This window comes from Eremomyces bilateralis (assembly GCF_010015585.1).
Source record: "Eremomyces bilateralis CBS 781.70 unplaced genomic scaffold P152scaffold_1, whole genome shotgun sequence".
NCBI lineage: Eukaryota > Fungi > Ascomycota > Dothideomycetes > Eremomycetales > Eremomycetaceae > Eremomyces > Eremomyces bilateralis.
The window spans coordinates 2,226,482-2,245,426 of NW_022985067.1; the positions used below are offsets into that span (position 1 = coordinate 2,226,482).

The following is an 18,945-nucleotide window of genomic DNA, read 5'->3' on the forward strand; positions in this document are numbered from 1 at the left end:
CCGAATGGCCCTCGAGCGTCTGCTGCAGCGCGCCCGACCCGGCGTCCCACAGCTTGACCGTCGTGTCCGCCGATGCCGACGCCAGCGTCCTGCCGTCCGGCGCGAAGGCCACGGCGCAGACCCGGCCCGAATGGCCCTCGAGCGTCTGCTGCAGCGCGCCCGACCCGGCGTCCCACAGCTTGACCGTCGTGTCCGCCGATGCCGTCGCCAGCGTCTTGCCGTCCGGCGCGAAGGCCACGGCGCAGACCCAGCCCGAATGGCCCTCGAGCGTCTGTATTACCGCATTCCATTTCTCCTCGACCCTTGGCAAATTTCGTATCCATCTAGGTATACAGTTTACGAACTGCTTTCTTATTATACTTATTGTCGGTGCGAATACGAGGGCACTACAGTACGTCTGAAGAGGAGCCTGCTCGATAGCTGGCCGATTATAGAGGACGAACCGCTTCGCATCGTGGATAAAGCTTAAAATGCCAGGGCAATTACCAAACTAGCCGAACTGTTAGCGAAAGCACTTGACGTGCTAGAAGTATACTAACGGAAGTAAATAGCTCTAAAGACGCGATAGCATGAGCTCCTTCCGACACCTTCCCCATCCATCCAAGAGCCTCGAGCCAGTGAAGAAGATGCTCCTGTAAGAATTGATGCACTTGACCATTGTCGCAAAGTCGAGCACCGCTTTTCTGGAGGTGCTGGATCCAGTACAGACATGCGTACTGGACTTCAGGAGGAAGACTTTGTTCAACTCGTCTTCTCTCGACATTGGCTACAAGCATGCCGGGGGCATCTACGCAACAGACATCTTGCTTAAGTGATGACGACATAAGCTGGATACAGCTGTTGGTTAACACTTGGTGGGCTTCCTTCTCGTCTACCCAGAAATTCGGATCTCCGCATCTCTTTTTATCGAGAAGAAAGTCGCGAAACGAAGGGTGATGCAGGCGAAGTGGATATATGTCGACCTTGGGGACGTCTAGAATCGCATAAAGATCCCTGAGCACCTGATCGATCTTTTGCTTGGTGATATTAAGCAGCCTGTGAAGCGAGCTGGCAGAGAGCGGAGAGAAGAGAACAATGATGCCTCCAAGAATGTGCCTTTGCATGCTATACGATGCTTCCTTCTCCTTTGCCGAGTAACCTGGCCGGATAGATTTCTTTAGGACGGTAGTATAGAGCTTATTAAGGTGTACTTCTGGATGCTCTTCTGGTGCAGGAATAGAGGCACTGCCTTCTAGCAAAGTTTGCACTCTTTCGTCTACGAGATAACCTTCTTGAATGAACCGACAAGCGGTTGCAGCCCAAATGAACAATCCCCCTGCAATCTGGATCAGGGTTTTGATAATCTCTTCGCCTGGCCAGGAGTCATCCAGAGAGTGCTCCTGTCCAATAAGTTTAAGATTATACTCGAAGAAAACAGAGATGTCGTGATCTACGATTAAGGGTGATATGCTGTGAAGTACAAAATCCTGGAGATTCGCATTCGGTAGCTGACGGAATCCATATCGGATTGGAATCTCAGGTCGGCTTGTTAGTAAGACTCGTAGTCGAACCGTCTTTAACAATCGAGCTTCAGCCAAGAGGTGTATAATAATCCGGATGTTATTATCACCGTCGCACTCATCGAGCGCATCAACGATAAGTATGTACGAGGACTGGCTACCGTTTTCACCTAGCTTTAATAGTGGACCTAGGATAAGCTGCTGCCACTGGTCACGGAGGGACTGACTCGTAATGTCGCGGCGCTCTCTAATGGCATCGCAAATGTACTGTTGGAGAGAGGGTATGTTGTTCGCCAGCTGCCACGCAATGCTCGTGATGAACTTGCCTGCATGGTTGACATCCCCACCGCCGCGCGAGAAGAAGAAGCTGGCTCCGAGATGCTTCTCATCGAAGCACCTGCGGGCGACAGTGCGCGCAATTGTTGACTTGCCCGTGCCGGCCAAGCCGTTCAACCAGAAAATAGAGCGCCCATCTTGCCCGTCAGCCCAGTCGTATATCTCTTGGAGGAGGTCGACGCGGGTATCGGGAAGGCAGGTTGGGTCGTGTTGTCGCTGGTATGTATTGAACGGCGCGTCCTTTGCGGTAGGGAGGGAGTTGAGCACATCGTTCAAGTCTAGATTGCCAGTCAGCTTCCTGCTGCTTTGAGGCCATAGCCAGGTAAGCAGCCTCACTTTCGCTGCTCCCAAAGGTCACAGATCCATGGATAGTGCCAGCGACAACCAGCGAATTCTTCTTGGCGGACACACCGCTAATGAGTTGAGTGTTGTCTGACATGAGCTTAGAGTAGCAACGCTAGGTTTTGCTAGGTGCCGGTTGTTGCTCTCTTCTGGCACATGTTGCCGTGTATATGGGCATGCGAACACCTGGGAGTGAGTTCAGGTCTGTACGCAGATGAGGTTCATCCTCAATCCTCAACTAGCGAATGCATTCGTAAGGCTCGCCAATTAACACTCCTGCCTTGCCGCTGTCCACTGCTGGAGAGCAGCTGTCAGCTGCAAAGTAGGGCGGAACTAACGCCAAGAGCATTTGTCGACACTGTCGAAAGCGAGCATCTTAACTCCCTTCCTATTCCGGCAGCCAACGGGCGCTGTACGCCCTCTGAATTTGAAGCAATGTCTTATACCACTCTGGTTGACTATATTTATAATATCAAACGCGAAAATAGAAATGGAAATATTATTCACCATCTTTCGTCAAAGTAGGAACTCTTAATTGTGGAGTTCCTAGACTGGCCACGGCCGGTAACCCTGCTGCCCTGTCATCCTCTATAATTATCCCTATTACTCTCTAAGCCGGCTTGGTTTTGGCACGCGATACTTATAGACACGTTCTTCCGGTCTTCGAATGCCTCGAGGTCGCCGCGGCCGCCCCTTCTGTCCCTTCTACTGCGGCAGAGGCTAGTCGCAGCTGGGAGCGGAGTCGTGTCGGTCATGCGCGAGCGAGAAGGGGAGAGCGATTGGGTGACAGGGGCCCGTTAGGAAAAGGCGCAAGGAAAGGCGAGGAGGGCGAAGGAGGTGAAGGGTGGGGACGTGGACGGAGAGGGGGTTTTGCAATTCTTTCGAAATGTTGTAGATGGGGAGAGTTTAGAGACAATAACGAAGATAGAGAAGTCCAAGTAAGGGAAGAGACACCCAAAACCAGAATCGGCAAGGGACCACCATGTCGAATATTTTAAAAAGTCATAGCTTGCATCGTCTATCATTCCTTACACTTAGTTAATAATACCAATCCAAGGCTTTTCCGAATCTCAATTCCAATATGTACTTCCCCGACACAATGCGGTAGTGCAAGGCAGCTATAGACCCCCTCCTGCTTCGCCTCGACGGACTCCAGTAGTCGGAAGCGATTCATCAACGTGACGAGAGCGCGATGCTTCACCGGCCCCTGGCGCTGGACTTCCTTAAGTAATCATGGCCCATTTCCCGTCACACTCCTGCTCGAGACGTTGCAGCAAAGCATCCTCCTCTGGAGTAAAGGCAACGCGAACCCTCCTCGGTTTCGGGTTTGGCCTTTTATGCTTTAGCATGAAGTCCGAGTCAAAGTCATCACCGCTACTGTCTTCGAGTGCAGAGACAGTTCTAGATAATTGACGTTACCTCTGTACTGATGAAGTGGCCGGCACCGCAGCCACCGCTTCCACGCGGTCAAGGACATCCGAACTATTTCCACGAGGGCCTGCTGGTTCCTCAATGTCTCGGATTGCGTCGGACCGTTGCTACGGATCGCTTCTAGTAACTCCGGCAGGCTCTAAGCCAGGGATCGGTCTTGCGAAGCAGGTGCATGGGGGGGACTACGGCCGTTCTTCGGTGAGGGGGAGTTCGGTAGGCGAGTAATCCTAGGCTCTAGCTCTAGCGAGGGCGAAGCGGGTAGCGAAGGGGACGGAAGACGGTTAACGGAGGGCAAGGGAGGCAGCGTCGCTTCCTGTTCGACGCATAGGTTTAGCTGAATAGAAGAAAAAATGGCGACTCTATCCCCTTACCTAGGTAATCAGGGGAGAGGCCGGCGTAGACTGCGCCGGAAGACGCCCAGGGGAAGGCATCTCGAGACCGGAATGCTGCACGAGAATATGATCTTTAGTGGCGAGGCGGAGTTCCTTGCGGATGAAGTCCTCGACTGCGCGTAGATCTGGGCAGGAGATGCGGAGGAAGGTTGCACCGTCGAGGAGCTCCGAGACGTAGACCGTCACGTCCTCTTCCTTGTTTAGAAAGCGAGTGTTGAGGAGCTGCTGGACCGGGGGGAGGTAGGAAGTCAGGTTGTGAAGGTAGAAGAGAGAGGAAGATATACCATGGATCGAACAGGCATTCTCGCCTCTATTATAAATATTCACCGTCGTCAGCGATCCCCTCTATGATTATAATAGCCAGCCTTTGTGCCCGCTTTGCCGGTCTCTTAACAGATGGAAATATAGCTCGGCGCCAGCCCCTACGTCCTCGCCCCTTCGTCGGCGGATTATGGTTGATCAGAGGGAATCGAGTGGCCGCCGTTTCCTCTAAATTATGGCCGCTTCTTAATGGCTTTACCAATACAAAGGAGCACCCTATATCCTGCGTTTATGTGTTCATATAAGAAGCGCCGCCGTCGGTCGATGTCCTCTGTGATTGTGGATAGCCAGTCGTTGTACCCGCTGTCCCGGTCTCTTGACGATGGATGTGTGTGTGACTCGGCTCCAACCCCTTATCCTCGCCTCATAGTCGACGGGCCATGGCTATTTAAGTAGAGAAGGGAACGAGTGGCCGTCGTTCCTGGAGCCGCGACCGCTTCGATAGCTTGAATCGACACGACGAGGAGCAGGATTCGAGAGCGGGAAGCGTATCTTGGTTCATTCATACGCTATGCAGAATGCATCGCCCTGAGGAAAGCATGGCGGAGCGAAACCTGTTTGGTTTTTTGGTTCGGACGAGAGGAGATTGGAAGAACCCGAATTCATGGTGTGGTGGACGGGCGGGAGTTTTTGATGGATAATGGTTATCGTGAAAGATTTCGGGGATGGATTACGAACAGATGGCGCTATACCTAGTCGGACAGCGCTAAACTAAAACAGGGAACTAACCAAAACCTCACTTGCAGTAACTATCAAGAAAAGTTAAAATTTATTAACGATACTAATGGCTGCACAAAGAAATTCTAGCATATAGATTTCGTTATTCCACACTTTATGTGGCTTTGAAAGCCAGGGAATTGTCACATTGGTAAAGCAGTGATATCAATCTACATCCATCATCCGATCATATCCCGGACATCACCCAGCATATTCGAGGTTCTTCACAGGTAAAGCGCACGCATTGACTCCCAGGCTGTTCAATAGTGCGTCTGGGAGCCAAATTGGAAATCAGGAACCATCAAATCACCCATCGACTCGAAGGTCATACTCGGAGGGAACACCTGGTCGAAGGCCGACTAGAACACAATATCAGCATCTCAGGTCCGCAATCGTACTCGATGTCAAGCGAACTCACCCAATCAATGTCGAAACCTCCCTGACCCGCATTCTCCGGCGCAACAGGTAGTCTGTTAGGCTGCGGTTCCGGTTCCTCATCCGCTATTGCCATCCCATCTTCCGCAGCAGCACTCGGTCCGAACAGCCCATCTTCAGGACTCGAACTGCCTTGCATTATTATCGCGGGCACATATACCGCTTCGCCATTCGCAATGCCACCAAATGACATGTCTCCAAGCGCACCGAAATTGGCGGGCGGCAGATTTGCAGGAGGCGGTATAATGTCTGGTGGATTGGACTCCGACATATCGCTTCCCCAAGGTCCGGCATTAAACCCCCTCGGGAACTTTTCCAAAGGCCCCCTTCCGACGGGAGCATGCTGCGGACCAGCTATTTGCTGCATGTTCATCGGACTTGCTTGCTGATTCATAGCAGCCCCCGATTGAAGGTATGATATATGTGCATCAAAATTCCTTTTATGAGCTGCCGAGTTTGGGGGCAAGGTTTCCGGTGACGCCTCTTCCGAGAAATTTGGAGCGCCGGGCTTTCGTGGCGCTACATGCTGAAGCATGGTCGTAGGTGTGCGGACCTTTCGCAAAGTTTGGAATATATCAGCGCGACGGGAGAGCTCGAGGAGGATCTGCTTCGATTTCTCGAGCGGCGACACGCTGGGGGAGAGCTCGAAAACGTAGTCGAGAGATTTCCAAATGCGGCGTTCATGATAATAAGGCTCGGCAGTATATAGCTCGGAATACAGAAGCAGCGCAACGTGGTACTGTTGAAAGGTTCCTAGGGATCGTGCTCAGCAGTTGAAGAATACTTCCTTTGAAGAGCTGAAGAAACTTACCGCCATACCATGCCCAGGTTTTCAATAATGGTGTGGTATCGATCTGAATGGCAGCTTCTAGTTGCCCAAGCCCTGAATTGATCAACAACTGCCGTAACCGATCTGGCATCGTGAACAGCTGATTTCCAGAGTAACGATGTAAGACGTTAATATACATCCTCAATGTGAGGATTTTATACGCAAGGTACGCGAAGTACTGAAGCGGTTTCGTCCGGTCAAACAAATGCATGTACTTCTTCTCCGACTTCGTGAGGAAATTTTGGATCTTTCGAACCACCGTCGTGAGGTTCGTTCGCTTCTGTTCCAATTTAGTCTGCTCGACCCAAATCCGGCGATGCATCTGATTGCACTCCATGCGCATGAGAGTCAGCGTCATATCCGTCCAGCGATCTTCATCTTGCGTCGGCGGATTGCGCGACTCCAAGTCCACGTCATCCACATTCAGTGGGAGTCTTGTGTCATAATCTTCCCGTCGTATTTGAGGGCGCGGTCCCACAGCATCAGCAGTTCGGATGTCCAAGAAACAGATTTGGTGCCAGATGAGACGTCGCACATGTAATTGAACAGGTACCAGGCCGTAGAGGGAGCCATCTCGATGCAACCCCATCCCCTCTGCGATCCGAATTGCAGTTCCCGTGAGCGCCGAATGTGCTCTTGAGATCTCACTTCTGCACATCGGAATGAGATACATTACAAAGGCCTGTAGGGTTTCCAGTTTGGTAGTGCGTAAGAAATGCGCCCTGGACAGCATCGTTTCTGTGCCTTCTCGGAAGTTGTCCACCAGCTGCGATTTCACGACCCCGTACTCGGATAGAACAGTCTCGCTGTCCATGCTAAGGATCGCGGAGAATAAGGTAGCTAGAACCAGGGCAGCAAACGACGCGGGCCCTTCTATGCCACCCTGGAGATGCTCCCAGAAGGTTTTGTACTGTCTTTCGAACGAAGGGCGATGTACAATGCGAGCCACGGGGTGGACAGCTTTCCAATACTGCTGCATCAGTTGATCGGCGGCATCCTTCGACGGCATATATTGCATCACCGCCGTAATTAATGGCTCGGGTGCGAAGAAGAAACTGGCTGCTGGAGCAACAAAATCAGGGCCTGGCCCGCAAGACATTTGCGACGAGAGGAATCCTGGCGGAGTGGAGGATGTCTCCGGCTCGCCATGTTCTGCCATGACCTCCTTAATAACGTATTTGAGCTATAGTGCATTAGCACGACCGCAATAATAACCATCATAAGTTGCAAAGTAAATACCTCATCTGCCAATTTTGGCCTGGCCAGCCCACCGATTCTTTCGGTGATCCTCATCTTCCCAAGCTGGATTCCCAAATCCATTAGATCATCGTCCGCATCTTCGTAGTACGCGACATCATTCGTAATGTACGGATGCGCCTCTAAGTCCCGTTCGTCCTCCGGCACGTCCTCCTCATCAAACTCATCCTCCTCTTCGTCCCCCACCCCAGGACCGACATCACCGCTCCTATTCCGCTCTACCGACGTCCGCTGCCTAGCTCTTGTCACGTCCTCTTCCAGCGTCCGCTCCAAACTCCCCATCTTCTCCTTGATCTTCGCCAGCTTCTGCTGCGCGGCAGGGTCTGGCGTCGACGCCATGAACAGGCATTGGCGCTTAGCCCTCGTGCAGTTGCCGCATGGGCTGGATTTATCGCACTTCAGCTTGCGGCGCCGGCATTCCAGGCAGCTGGTAATAAGGCGGTTGCGGCGACGAATACGGGGAGGAATGTGCGACAGCGCTGGAGAGGGTGCTGCAGGCGGGGATATTGATGAATTGGGTTGGCTGCTTGCGGCTCTCTGTGGTAGTTGCCATGCTTGCTGGCTACTCCCTGCTGGCTCTCTGCTCGTCAATCCTGGGATAGGAGGCGAACGAGGCTGCTTGGAGTCCTCATTCGTATAGCCAAGGTTTCCGGTGAACTCATCCATCATTGATGTGGACCAAAAGAGGTAATGATAGAGTGCTCCAATTGGGGGGCAATTGCCTTACGTCCGTACGGAAGAAACACGAGATACGGGCGCAAGACTTTGAAGGTGAAAAGGAAACCAATACCTCTTAAAGCCGCATATATCATGCGCCATTATACATGTGATTGCTAGATTAATTCAGTAGGTGACGCGTCGATCACTCGTGGTAACCTCGCTTGGCATCCGAGCCTGGCGATGCAAGGCAGCAACCAAGAGATGCTTGACTGAACTACCAATGGATTAACTTAACTAACTAAGTTAGTTAACTTATTAATGAGTTAGTTACATTGTGTGGTAACTAAGTTAGTAATGTTGGTAAGATACCCCCCAGTTTAGTGAGGCGCCCAGCTCCTTAGTCTTGTCTCGTCGCAGTTCTTTGAAGCTGATTTGACCATAATAGTAATTACGATGACAGGATTGTAACGGTTCGCAACGTGATGGTTATGGTGAGGCACACAACAAGCTGGGGTAAATGCGGAGGCCTAATTATCTTTCGTATCATTTGGCCTCCTCCCCGGCAGGGACACCACGTATATTAGGCATGGCTGACGAGTAATACTCTATGTTTGAAAATCTGACTCCGAGGAAAAGTACCTAATAATGGGGATTATGGCTGGGATCCCTTACTCTATGGACTTGAAACGGAGGATGATATGGAGTTACTCAAAGCATCCATTCCGAGACCTATATGATATAATAAAGTAGCGGCTTGGAGTGTCCGGAATACCTTATTATACAAACATATTTCATGGACAATCAAAGTGTGTGCCAAACGATGTTTTTACATTTCCAATGGCTCGGGTCAAATCTATATGTACTTCTTTTCCGGATCCACCTTGTCCATAAGTTCCATGGATTTCTCATACCTGCAAATATTAGTCGAGTCTGAGGCGGCGCTGCATGAAGAACTTACATCGTGAAGACAATGCCGCCGCTCAATATCAACCTTGCCAACCGTGGGACTGCCCCGGACCAGAACGTCAACATCCCCTCCTCCCTAAATATCCTCGCGGCGCAAACGAAGCTGTTCTTATATTCTTTTCGTGCCTCAATTGATTGCATTCTGAAGGGTTGTTAGCATCAGCGTTCTCCTGCTTTCAATTTTTAGGACTCACCGGGTCTTGATAGTATCCAACGGCATCGTCACATAAACCGTGATCACACCGGCCACCGCACCGATCCCGAAGGTGCTAACTGTCCCTAACTTCTCGCCAGGAGCAACGTAACCTTGCGCGATCTGGCGGAGGGTCGTATAGCTTCCAAACCTGGTCGCAGAATTCGCTGCCTGTCGAGCGGTGGTCGGTACGAAACCTTGGAAGAATCCACGAATTCCCTTTTCCCTTGCGATGACGCCGGTTCCGTGTAAGAAGCCTCTCATTCGGGGTTTCCCCGATTTGCGATCATCGATGCTGTGGCGCTTGGGTAAGCCAGTTCGTTCCAGAAGCAGTAGCGGAGGGGTGTTCTACGCACAGTTGCGTTTTTATACTCTCGAAGGGGGTGACAGCTAACATTGACTCTGTCACACCGGCACCAAAACCGGCTGCAACATTGCCTATTCTTGAGGTCTTGCCATTCTGGTCGGCCAGAAGCTCCTTGTAGTAGTCGAATGCAACAAATCCTAGGGATAAGGTGATTAGAAGGCGACGCTCTCTCCGTAGAATTGCTGGTATAACATACGGACGCCCGCCTTTATGGAGTTCCCTATGATCAGGGTCGTGCAGCCGGCGTACCATTGGGCTCCAAACGGCGGCCACGGTAGTTTCTTGCCATCGGCTAGTTGTCGGTTGAGTTGTGTTCGTGTCTTCGCGACTGTATTCTGCGTGAGCGGGTGCGGGACATCTTAATGGGTGCTGCGTTTACATTCGGCGGGATAGGTGATGGCTGCTACATATTAGTCTTTGGTGGTAGAAGCAGAGGACATGGGATAGGATGCACCAATTTCAACTGCTCCAGCGGTAGAACCAGCAATGATTGACCGTAGCACACTCGGCTATACATTATTGTCAGAAGGACTGCCCATAGCGATTGAATCAAGCGTTTCCCCGACCTTCTTCTTCTCAGCCGCCGGTATCGCTGCCATGATGATTCCCACCGCACCGAAGGATTACACAGAAAGGTTATTGAGGATCGACCGTCATTCAGCCAGCGTCATCTAAAAGGTTTAAACACAACCAGGTACCACTTCATAGAATCAATTGAAAAATGTGTAAGTAAATAGTAACCGAATAACATTCTCGGCTCCAAGTCCCAAACGCGCATCGGCGCATTCGCGTTGCTCGGGACTGGCGTCGGTCTGGCGTCAGACCCCTGCACGTGAACTAAATTTTGATATGAGGTCAATGCACAGAAATGCTTCAACGAAATGTCTGGCCTGACCGTCGATATCTGAAGCTTTTCCAACGTTGTTCAATACCAACTTCTGCTCGCGATATTCATTTCCCTTCCCAAACCGCTCCTTACCTTCCCCGCCATATTCCACCATGTTGTCGATGCGGTTAGTCGCCCGCGCTTCGCCGAGGGCGTTCGCCCAGCAGTGCCTCCGGACCTCCAGACAGGTTGCGTCTCCCTTGAGACTATCGGCCGTTCAGACTGCATGGAGACAACCGACGACGACGAGACTTGCTTCAGCGTTCTCTACTTCGTCAAGATGCTTTCAAAACGATGAGCTCGTCGCAAAACTGAGATCGGAGATCTCGTTGGAAAACGAAGCCACGGATACGGAAACGTATAAATCGGGAATCAAGGAATTCCTGGAGTCCACCCAGTTCAATGTACGATGTGCCATTTCCTCACCTCATAAACAGACACTAATTGCGAGTACAGCTCCACGATACGCCTGGTCAAGAAGAAGTTGTCCTGACCAAGAAATACAACAATGAGAAGTGCGCATCCAATTACAGCTCATATTCGAGCCTATCGCTTTACTAACCCCGATCCAGCATCCGTGTATCCTTCTCCATCGCCGACATCAACAACGCGCAACCTACCGAAGAACCCTACGACGAGGATAACGCGCTCTACGACGAAGACGGCGCCGAAACCTCCGAATACGCCCAAGAGTCCCGCAGCAACAAAGGCGCCATCAACAGCTCCACCCGCTCCGGCCCCGCCTCCACCGCCCCCGAAGACCGCCTCGCCCCCGCCGACCGCGAGGAGCTCGACGAGGACGACTTCGAGGGCGAGGAGGGCCAGGACGTCACGTTCCCGTGCCAGGTGAACATCCAAGTGACGCGGGACGGACATCCCGGCGCGCTGGACATCGCAGCGGTGGCGGATAGCGGCGACTTGGTAATTGAGAACGTGGCGTATTTCCCTAGCGGCGAGGTCGCAGAGGGCGCGACGAGCGAGATGCGGAACAAGCGTCGCGGGCTGTATTCCGGGCCGCCGTTTGGGAATCTGGACGTCGAGCTGCAGACGATGATGGAGAAGTATCTGGAGGAGCGTGGTGTGGGTGTGCAGATGGCGATGTTTGTCCCGGAGTATGTAGACTACAAGGAGCAGAAAGAATACGTGAGGTGGCTTGAGAGTGAGTGTTCCGTTCCGAGTACCACACTTTAACGACATGACTAACGTTGCGCAGATGTCGAGCAATTCATGAAATGATTTTCTAGGCAGGATATGGGGTCTCAGTGTGTATAATTATCTTAAAGGTGGCTTCTTAATTGTATTATCATCTTCCTTCTCTCACGTATGCCGCGCAGTCTATTACTATTGTGAATGTGCTTGTGCTACGTAAATAGGCTAGGGTGCCGAAGCTTAGTGTGCTACAATTCTATTGATGAACATGCTTGCTTCCTTTAAATGTCCCTTCGTTGCATATCCAGGAGGATAACCCTTAGACCGCATTTCTCTAATGCCAATCTTCCGACTCGTAAGGGTAGTGTGAAGCTTTCGATCATAACCAAGCTATGAAGCCAGGTATCCGCTCTCTTTTAATCCAACAGCCTAAATTCACTGGATGCGACTAGGGCTTAGGTACGTGTAGAGTCTTACTGCACATCAAGCACCCATGGATCACAAACACCCCAGCCAGGACATGGAACTCCCACCACTGTCCCTCACCAAACGCCCCTCCGGGCAACTTCTCCATAATCCAACCCTTCGAGACCCAAAACGCCATGATGCTCACCTCCATCAACGACGTCGGAATCGGCGTCCCCTCAAAATACTTGCTCTTCCCACTCGCATCCTTCGGCAACGCCGTCGCCGTCACGTTAAACCGCGCCAGCCGCGTCAGCCCGCACAAAATATAAACCGTCAGCAGCAGCTGATCGACGCACGAGCGCATCCCGATCGTGAAGGCGAGCATGGCGGGCGCGACGCCGAAGGAGATGAGGTCGGCGAGCGAGTCGAGCTCCTGGCCCATCAGCGAGGATTTCTTCCGCCAGCGCGCGACGCGGCCGTCGAGGAAGTCGAAGAAGAGGCCGAGGGCGGGGAGGGAGACGGCGAGCCAGAGGTCAGTGGCGGAGGCGGGGGTGGTGGTGCCGGCGGATTCGGAGAGACAGTAGCGGAGGGAGGAGAAGATGGACATGACGCCACAGAAGCCTAGTGCGGGTTAAGATCGCGTGAAGAGCTGGGCGGGGAGAGAACTGTACCATTGAGTTCGGTGATGAAATCAGCAAGGTGGAGGGCTCTGTGAACAGTCAGTGATCAGATTGGAATATTCATGGGCTGGCTATCGAGTAGCATACCTAATCATTGAGAAGTGGCCGGTATCGCCGCCTAGCAGCCTGGCCTGCTTCTCTATTGCTGCGACATTGTGAGTCCTAGCTATTGAACGGTGGTGTCTGTGGACATACGCTTTTCCCCGCCTGTTTTCTTTTCCATGGCTTTTGGCTCTCCGTTGGGTACCGCACGACGGGACATCGCACGCTTTCAAAATATGTGGACGACGGTTCTATCAAAGCTGAGCTGGCTAGGACGTATAGATATGGGATAGCGGATAGGGATCTTCTTCGATAGATGGCGATCAAGTTAAATCAATTGATGGGCAAAAGTTATTGAATGGCAATTGGAAGAAATAACGCAGCTTCTGAAGTTGAATATGGTGATGATTACAGGTATGAGGGAAGATGGGGTCTTTTCAAGGATTTGGAGTTGTCTTGGTGAAAACGTCATTCCCACAGCATGTGCTGCCAAGCCTGAAGCCACATGTACCAGTAGTACTTGCGGCCACAGCAGGATTTATGTTCGTGCTAGCCCGGTTTAATTAACTGGATTGTAGTCAAGGTTTCTACATTGATCTTTGTCTGGTGATCTGCTTGACTCAGAATGGTGATGGCTTAGAGGCTGGCAGCATGATCGATGCAGCCCTTGTCTAACATCTGTTTCAGAGAGATGTGGGTGTTCCGCCAGTATGAAGTCCCATGCGTCGCCTTTGGATAGTTACTAGCCGACACATAAATAATAAGGGAGTGGACAAATGATTCGGTTGAACGCCTTTTGTCGTATAGGCATAAAGTCTACAACTACTTTTGGTGATCCTCTAGCACATCATCCGCCGTTGAGGAATTGTATGAGTCCTCCAACCCTTGTCAGCTTTTCTCGCGCCCCTCTGCGGCAGATAGACTGGATAGTTTTATAAGAGGCCGAGCATACATTCGCATGCGCAAGGCGGAATTGAACTCTACCAACCCGCAAGTTCCTAGAAGGCCGTAAAACACCTTGAACTCCTGGCTCCCATATCCCATGGGTATATGCAATCGGCAATGGCGGGAGACATTCAGTATCCTCTGCCGCGAGAAGACCCTCTGAAACCGCCGCCGCCTCTGCCTCCGCCAAACCCACCGCTTCCTCCGCCAAATCCGCCGCCTCCTCGTCCACCACCTCTGCTACCGCCGCGGAAGCCTCCCGATCCACCTCTTCCGGGACCTCCACGTCCGCGAGGCGCGCCGCGGCCGCCACGACCACCGCGGAACCCGCCTCTTCCACGATCTGCACCCCCGGCCCGCTTCGGTTTGGGAGCACCTGGGACGACTGGCTTAGGCAAGAACCTGATCGACGTTAGCAAGCGCTTCGGCCAACAGATCGTCTATACATACCTCTCCAGCGGTAGAAGTTTGTCGCCCGAGATGAACACTTTGTCTCCAGCCTTGAAGGACTCGGCCTGGATGCCGCTCTCGGTTTTGATGGTAAAGTAGACTTGGTTGATCGGTCCTAGGATCTCGTCCACTTTGCCCACGGGCGCCTATAACCCTGTGAGAACATGACCCAGTATTTCACATCATATCTTCGTACCTTGTTCTCCAAGAAAATCGGCGCATTGAAATATGGAATTTTTGGATTCGTGGATTCGCACACCATCTCGCCCTCGCAGGAATGCATGAATGTGCCCAGCTCTACCAGAATGCATTAGCACATTATCTTTATACATTGCATTATTGTTCGAATACTCACCCATTACAGAAGCCGGTGGCCCGGAATTGAATCCACCTCGTCCGCCTGCACAGTCTCATTAGCCAGGAGCCGCAACACAGGCGCGCAAAAGATCCGTACCTCGATCGCCGAAACCTCCACGGCCTCGGAAGCCGCCTCGACTTTGTCCGCCGCCTCTGAATGACATGATGGCAGCTGAATTGAACGGGTCCTTGAGCTTCGAAATTTCTCACGATCTGGTTGGAGCTCCGAAGACAAAATCTGACATTGAAGTCACGGAGCCGGAAAAACTAATGCATCCGATGAGCTCCACTTTCAGCCTTACAGCTTCTGGCCAATCACAGCCACGGGATCCCAACCTCAACCACAGCAGCATGAAACGTCCCATCTTGGCCTCACACTCACCCCATGAGATATTATTAGCAGGGAAAGTTCTGATATTTCTACAGTTGATGAAGGACTCTGGACTCATCTCGTATCTCCGGGTACCTCTTGACATATATTACAGCGAGAATACGGAGTACTCCGGAAGGACTCAGGTCTCAACAAACTCCATTCCCCTGACTTCCGCCCAGAGAGATACGAACCGACCGATACGACAAATAGTCATGCAATCCTGCGCTGCGTGGTGATCACCTGGATGTCGTTGCGCTGCCATCAATCCCGGCCACATGGCTGCCCGTCGTTTATATAACGTTGTACTGGTTGAACTGGTTCACGGTCCAACCTAGCATGGGTTCTCGAAACCGTCCGGTGGTCCGGATCGTCCTCCCTGTCCATATGGCATATCGGCACTAGTACATTCCCGTAGGTATAAGGTACGACATCCGTGACTTGTCCGCTTGACGTAAACCAAAATCCTCAGCCTTGAACTTCAGTTGTCCGACCCACTTAACTAGGTACTTGAATATACCTTGACACTTGATGTTTCATATGGAATCCTCCGAGGCTCTAGAAATGCATTTCCCTAATCCAGTGCAGTCTGACATCCTCGTTGTCCATCAAGCTAATACACATCATTCGATCCCTAAATAGAGAGAGTCATCTGGTCCCGGCCAGTCGGAGAACTTTGTTGGGATCTCTAACCCTAGAATCAATATGATTTTTTTCATTAAATATGATGAGATTCCAGACGAATGGTTCCCATGGGAGACAAGAGCAGGGATATGGGATCCTCGGGATTAGTTTCCTTCTGTGTCTACCAGATCGATGCTCGTATATCGTCACCGTTCGATGTACGACAGTCGACAATAGCAACTGGGGTCGGCGTTCCCACTCGTTCCCTAGAATCGATATCCAGGGCCTATGCTTCAAGCAGTTCTAAGAGTAAAGAGGGCTGCAGAAGGATTCGGACACGTAACTAAGGCTATGCATCTTACGTACATTTGTCTCAACTTACCCATTCCTAGATATATCATTCGCCGTTATAGGTAGTCTAGACTACTTAGAGGATGGACCCCTGGCCTCCTCTCATCTATTCCCCGAGCCTCGGAGCCCCAACAATTGACAGACGTCCTAGATGCCAAACTTTCCTTCCTTGGCGAACGCCGGATCTTTTAGGCCATGCTAAGATGGCTCATCGGAATACCTGGAGTTCATCCCGTAGTCCCTGTTCTTATTGCGATCGACAAACATCATGCTATCGCGATAGAGGCACCGGCTTTCGAACCGAACCATCCCCAATTGTCGGGACTTCGGGCCAGTCCCCTCATGGATCAAGAACTTTGACCAGGGTACGTGCGAATCCTATCACCAACACACCGAGCATTGGGACCTAGTTTTTTGTGTGAGCATCATGATGCTCAGTCTCGCCGTTATGTCCTTGAGTTCTCGCCCCTTTCTCCCCTGTATCCGACTCCGCGTTATCCGCAATACGATCAAGAGACGGTCTGTGTTTGATACTGACCCGGAAGCCTCTATTCTTTTCAGTACTTGGAATTGAACTCTATCTTGCCAAAAGGGTACACATGTCGAGGAGAATATGAGGACCGCGGGTATTTAAGGGACCAGATTGCCCAAGTTGTTCATCGGCAATCGCTATCGAGTCTTTCAATTGAAATTACTTCGATATCTATTATCAAGTCATTTCCTGCCATCTATTCATCATGCGCTTTTCCAGTCACTATGCTTTACTGCTTCCAGTACTAGCAAGAGCCGCTCCAGTTGTACAATCGAATCTTGACGTATCGATTAGCACCACTGGTGCGACTGTTGACATCTCTGTTACAAATCATGGGGCTGAGGATGTCGATCTTTTCACTCTGGGTTCTGTGCTTTCGCCTTACGGCGTGAATGTAGCGGTCTCTAAAGATGGTGAGTCGAATTGCCACTACTCTCATAGATAAACTCATTGCACTGGTGGAGGTGGAGGAAGCGACAGAATGGGAATCCATTCACTCATGATTGGACTAGTACGGATTTAAAAGCTAACCTTTTCTTAGGCAAACCGGTGCGTTTCAGGGGACTGTTCGTGCGACCCAGGACCTCCAACCTTTCCGGGGCCGATTTCACGCACATTGGTTCTGGAGAAACAAAGACGAATTCCGTCGACATCAGCACCAAGTTTGATACCAGCTCCGGTGGCGAGTTCCAAGTCACTGTTTCACCCTCGCTTCGATTAGCCGACGAGGACTTCGGCCTCGGAGCCCCCATCTCGCTGCCTGCCGTTACCGCATCTGTGACTGTGACGCCAGGAGCCCTACGGAAACGTGTGCTGCGGAAATCCATATCCCCACGGCAGTCGAGCAGTCACCCCCAAGTTCAAGCAAATTGCGTGGGTGACCAGCTGCAGTCTATCGAGGCAGCCCTGGACAATGCTGCCGAATGGATCGGCAAGGCAAAAGTGGACGTCGAGAACTTGACCTCCATATATGTGGACGAGTACTTCCGCGTTCCCGTCAGCGAGACGAGTGACATTATCCGCGGAATGCTCATAGCCCGCATCGCGAACCTCGACGCCGAGTTGACCGGTACCAATAATACAACCCAAATTTACTGCGGGGATGATGATGCTATCGATTATCGAGGCCAGCCGTCTCCATGTCTGACCGTAGGAGTTGTCGGATTTGCCAATCCAGAGACGAACCAAGTTGCATTGTGCGGCCCGAACTGGGAGATTCCGGCCAGCAGCCCAGTTTGTCAAGGCCCATACCAGGATGACCAGACCACGAACATCATTCACGAGCTGATGCACTGCAATTCTGTGGGGATAGTCGATCCCGGGTTGACCGCCCCTATGGACTATGCATACACGTACGAGGAGACCCGAAGCGATGACTGGATTTATGGTGGGCTGGTCGAGAATGCGGATAGTTATGGGATGTATGCCAAAGGTGAGTTGGATTTTCGTATCTAACGAGCTGATGCCCTTCTCCGAACTAGCGTCGAGAAATTCCCCAAACAGCCTTGATGAGTGTTCACTTACAATAATATCACAGGTGTCGGTTATGAACTCCCCTCTCCTTGCCCCCCAGCCGAGACTTGATGTGGCATATTTTCGAGATCCTGCCTTTCTGAGGCGTGGCGCGTAGTGCACTGCTTTATTGTGATTGCTTCGGCTCGGCCATATTTTTCAGCATCTATTATCATCAGCATCGATTCCGGGACAACAGCTTGAGCTTGTGCAGGTCTGGGCTATTCGAAGATCTGGCACCTGAAAGGACGGCAGCTGCTTCATATTTGGTACAGTTCGTCTAGCATCTGTGTATTCCAAATTATAGTTTACTATTCAGAGAATTTCGACATTTGTTCCAATGAATTCGCTAGTCAAGTCCATTGTATAGCCTCATGGCCACCATGCATATCAGGTTCCAAGCCTCATAATTCCGCTTGTCTACGTCTTTCGAAAACCTGCCAAGGGAGTCCAGTCCACCGCCGGGGAGTTGCGATGCACTTTTATTTCTAGCACTGATGTCATTGACCAGAAACTTTCCATCCTCCATCTTCAGTCTGTGTGGTGGCATGTAGCATTGGGCATCCAGAAACTTCTCGCCAAGTGTACCCGCATGATTGGTCCGAAGGGATGGATACCTTAGTTCCAAGCTACAACTCGTCTTTTAGAAGGATGGGGTAGTGCCCTGCCAAACCCGGTGATACTATAACAAGAGACACCTCCTTCGTGATAGGACTGGTATAGAGTGTGGTCAGAAAATTCAATTCCAGTCTCATCAGTGCGCCCTTCCGGGGGAAAATGCGGCAGTGTCTCGTCTAAGGAAACTGCATGAGGACATACCGGTGAAAAATAGACCAGTCTTATGAGCAGAGACCCGATATGGGCCACCATCAGGGGCTGATCCTCTCTCCAGCA

General features: G+C 51.5%; 8 protein-coding genes across 8 annotated transcripts in view; 2 read left to right on the forward strand and 6 right to left on the reverse strand.

Moving 5' to 3' along the window:
- P152DRAFT_463702 (uncharacterized protein) overlaps positions 1–2,274 on the reverse strand; it is a gene marked incomplete at both ends in the record, with an annotated part of 2,849 nt that extends 575 nt beyond the window's left edge. Inside the window, 7 exons of the mRNA XM_033680520.1 lie at positions 51–490; positions 540–1,403; positions 1,434–1,524; positions 1,561–1,687; positions 1,727–1,896; positions 1,927–2,133; positions 2,243–2,274. Coding sequence (XP_033539246.1) covers positions 51–490; positions 540–1,403; positions 1,434–1,524; positions 1,561–1,687; positions 1,727–1,896; positions 1,927–2,133; positions 2,243–2,274 — 1,931 coding nt within the window. The remainder of the gene's footprint in view (positions 1–50; positions 491–539; positions 1,404–1,433; positions 1,525–1,560; positions 1,688–1,726; positions 1,897–1,926; positions 2,134–2,242) is intronic.
- Positions 2,275–2,579: 305 nt separating this feature from the next.
- P152DRAFT_454190 (uncharacterized protein) lies at positions 2,580–3,086 on the reverse strand (the record flags this gene model as incomplete). Its single annotated transcript, XM_033678542.1, has 1 exon — positions 2,580–3,086. A coding segment is annotated over exon 1 (167 nt), but the record flags the coding sequence as incomplete, so codon positions are not given.
- A 2,022-nt stretch (positions 3,087–5,108) lies between these two features.
- Positions 5,109–8,375, reverse strand: P152DRAFT_408376 (uncharacterized protein). The gene is made up of 4 exons (XM_033676921.1): positions 7,542–8,375; positions 6,285–7,485; positions 5,457–6,226; positions 5,109–5,397 (listed from the first exon to the last, which is right to left on the reverse strand). The coding sequence occupies exons 1-4, from the start codon at positions 8,226–8,228 to the stop codon at positions 5,299–5,301; spliced, it is 2,757 nt and encodes a 918-aa protein (XP_033539248.1). The 5' UTR covers positions 8,229–8,375; the 3' UTR covers positions 5,109–5,298.
- Positions 8,376–8,769: 394 nt separating this feature from the next.
- Positions 8,770–10,528, reverse strand: P152DRAFT_454194 (mitochondrial tricarboxylate transporter). Its single transcript, XM_033678543.1, has 8 exons — positions 10,312–10,528; positions 10,200–10,254; positions 10,125–10,145; positions 9,942–10,073; positions 9,735–9,882; positions 9,380–9,673; positions 9,178–9,327; positions 8,770–9,130 (listed from the first exon to the last, which is right to left on the reverse strand). Exons 1-8 carry the CDS (start codon positions 10,342–10,344, stop codon positions 9,073–9,075), a joined length of 891 nt encoding a protein of 296 aa, XP_033539249.1. The 5' UTR covers positions 10,345–10,528; the 3' UTR covers positions 8,770–9,072.
- Positions 10,529–10,718: 190 nt separating this feature from the next.
- P152DRAFT_454195 (mitochondrial glyco protein) lies at positions 10,719–12,055 on the forward strand. The gene is made up of 4 exons (XM_033678544.1): positions 10,719–11,035; positions 11,088–11,146; positions 11,204–11,790; positions 11,845–12,055. The coding sequence occupies exons 1-4, from the start codon at positions 10,745–10,747 to the stop codon at positions 11,865–11,867; spliced, it is 960 nt and encodes a 319-aa protein (XP_033539250.1). The 5' UTR covers positions 10,719–10,744; the 3' UTR covers positions 11,868–12,055.
- Positions 11,906–13,013, reverse strand: P152DRAFT_454196 (phosphatidylserine synthase). The gene has a single exon (XM_033678545.1). The coding sequence runs from the start codon at positions 12,793–12,795 to the stop codon at positions 12,229–12,231; it is 567 nt and encodes a 188-aa protein (XP_033539251.1). The 5' UTR covers positions 12,796–13,013; the 3' UTR covers positions 11,906–12,228.
- Positions 13,014–13,603: 590 nt separating this feature from the next.
- On the reverse strand, positions 13,604–14,826 carry P152DRAFT_427580 (Gar1-domain-containing protein; the record flags this gene model as incomplete). Its single annotated transcript, XM_033677303.1, has 5 exons — positions 13,604–14,257; positions 14,306–14,451; positions 14,502–14,602; positions 14,661–14,705; positions 14,760–14,826. 5 exons carry the CDS (start codon positions 14,824–14,826, stop codon positions 13,987–13,989), a joined length of 630 nt encoding a protein of 209 aa, XP_033539252.1. The 3' UTR covers positions 13,604–13,986.
- Positions 14,827–16,284: 1,458 nt separating this feature from the next.
- P152DRAFT_454198 (uncharacterized protein) lies at positions 16,285–18,343 on the forward strand. The gene is made up of 4 exons (XM_033678546.1): positions 16,285–16,372; positions 16,569–16,952; positions 17,081–17,971; positions 18,077–18,343. Exons 2-4 carry the CDS (start codon positions 16,745–16,747, stop codon positions 18,121–18,123), a joined length of 1,146 nt encoding a protein of 381 aa, XP_033539253.1. The 5' UTR covers positions 16,285–16,372; positions 16,569–16,744; the 3' UTR covers positions 18,124–18,343.
- Positions 18,344–18,945: the final 602 nt, after the last annotated feature.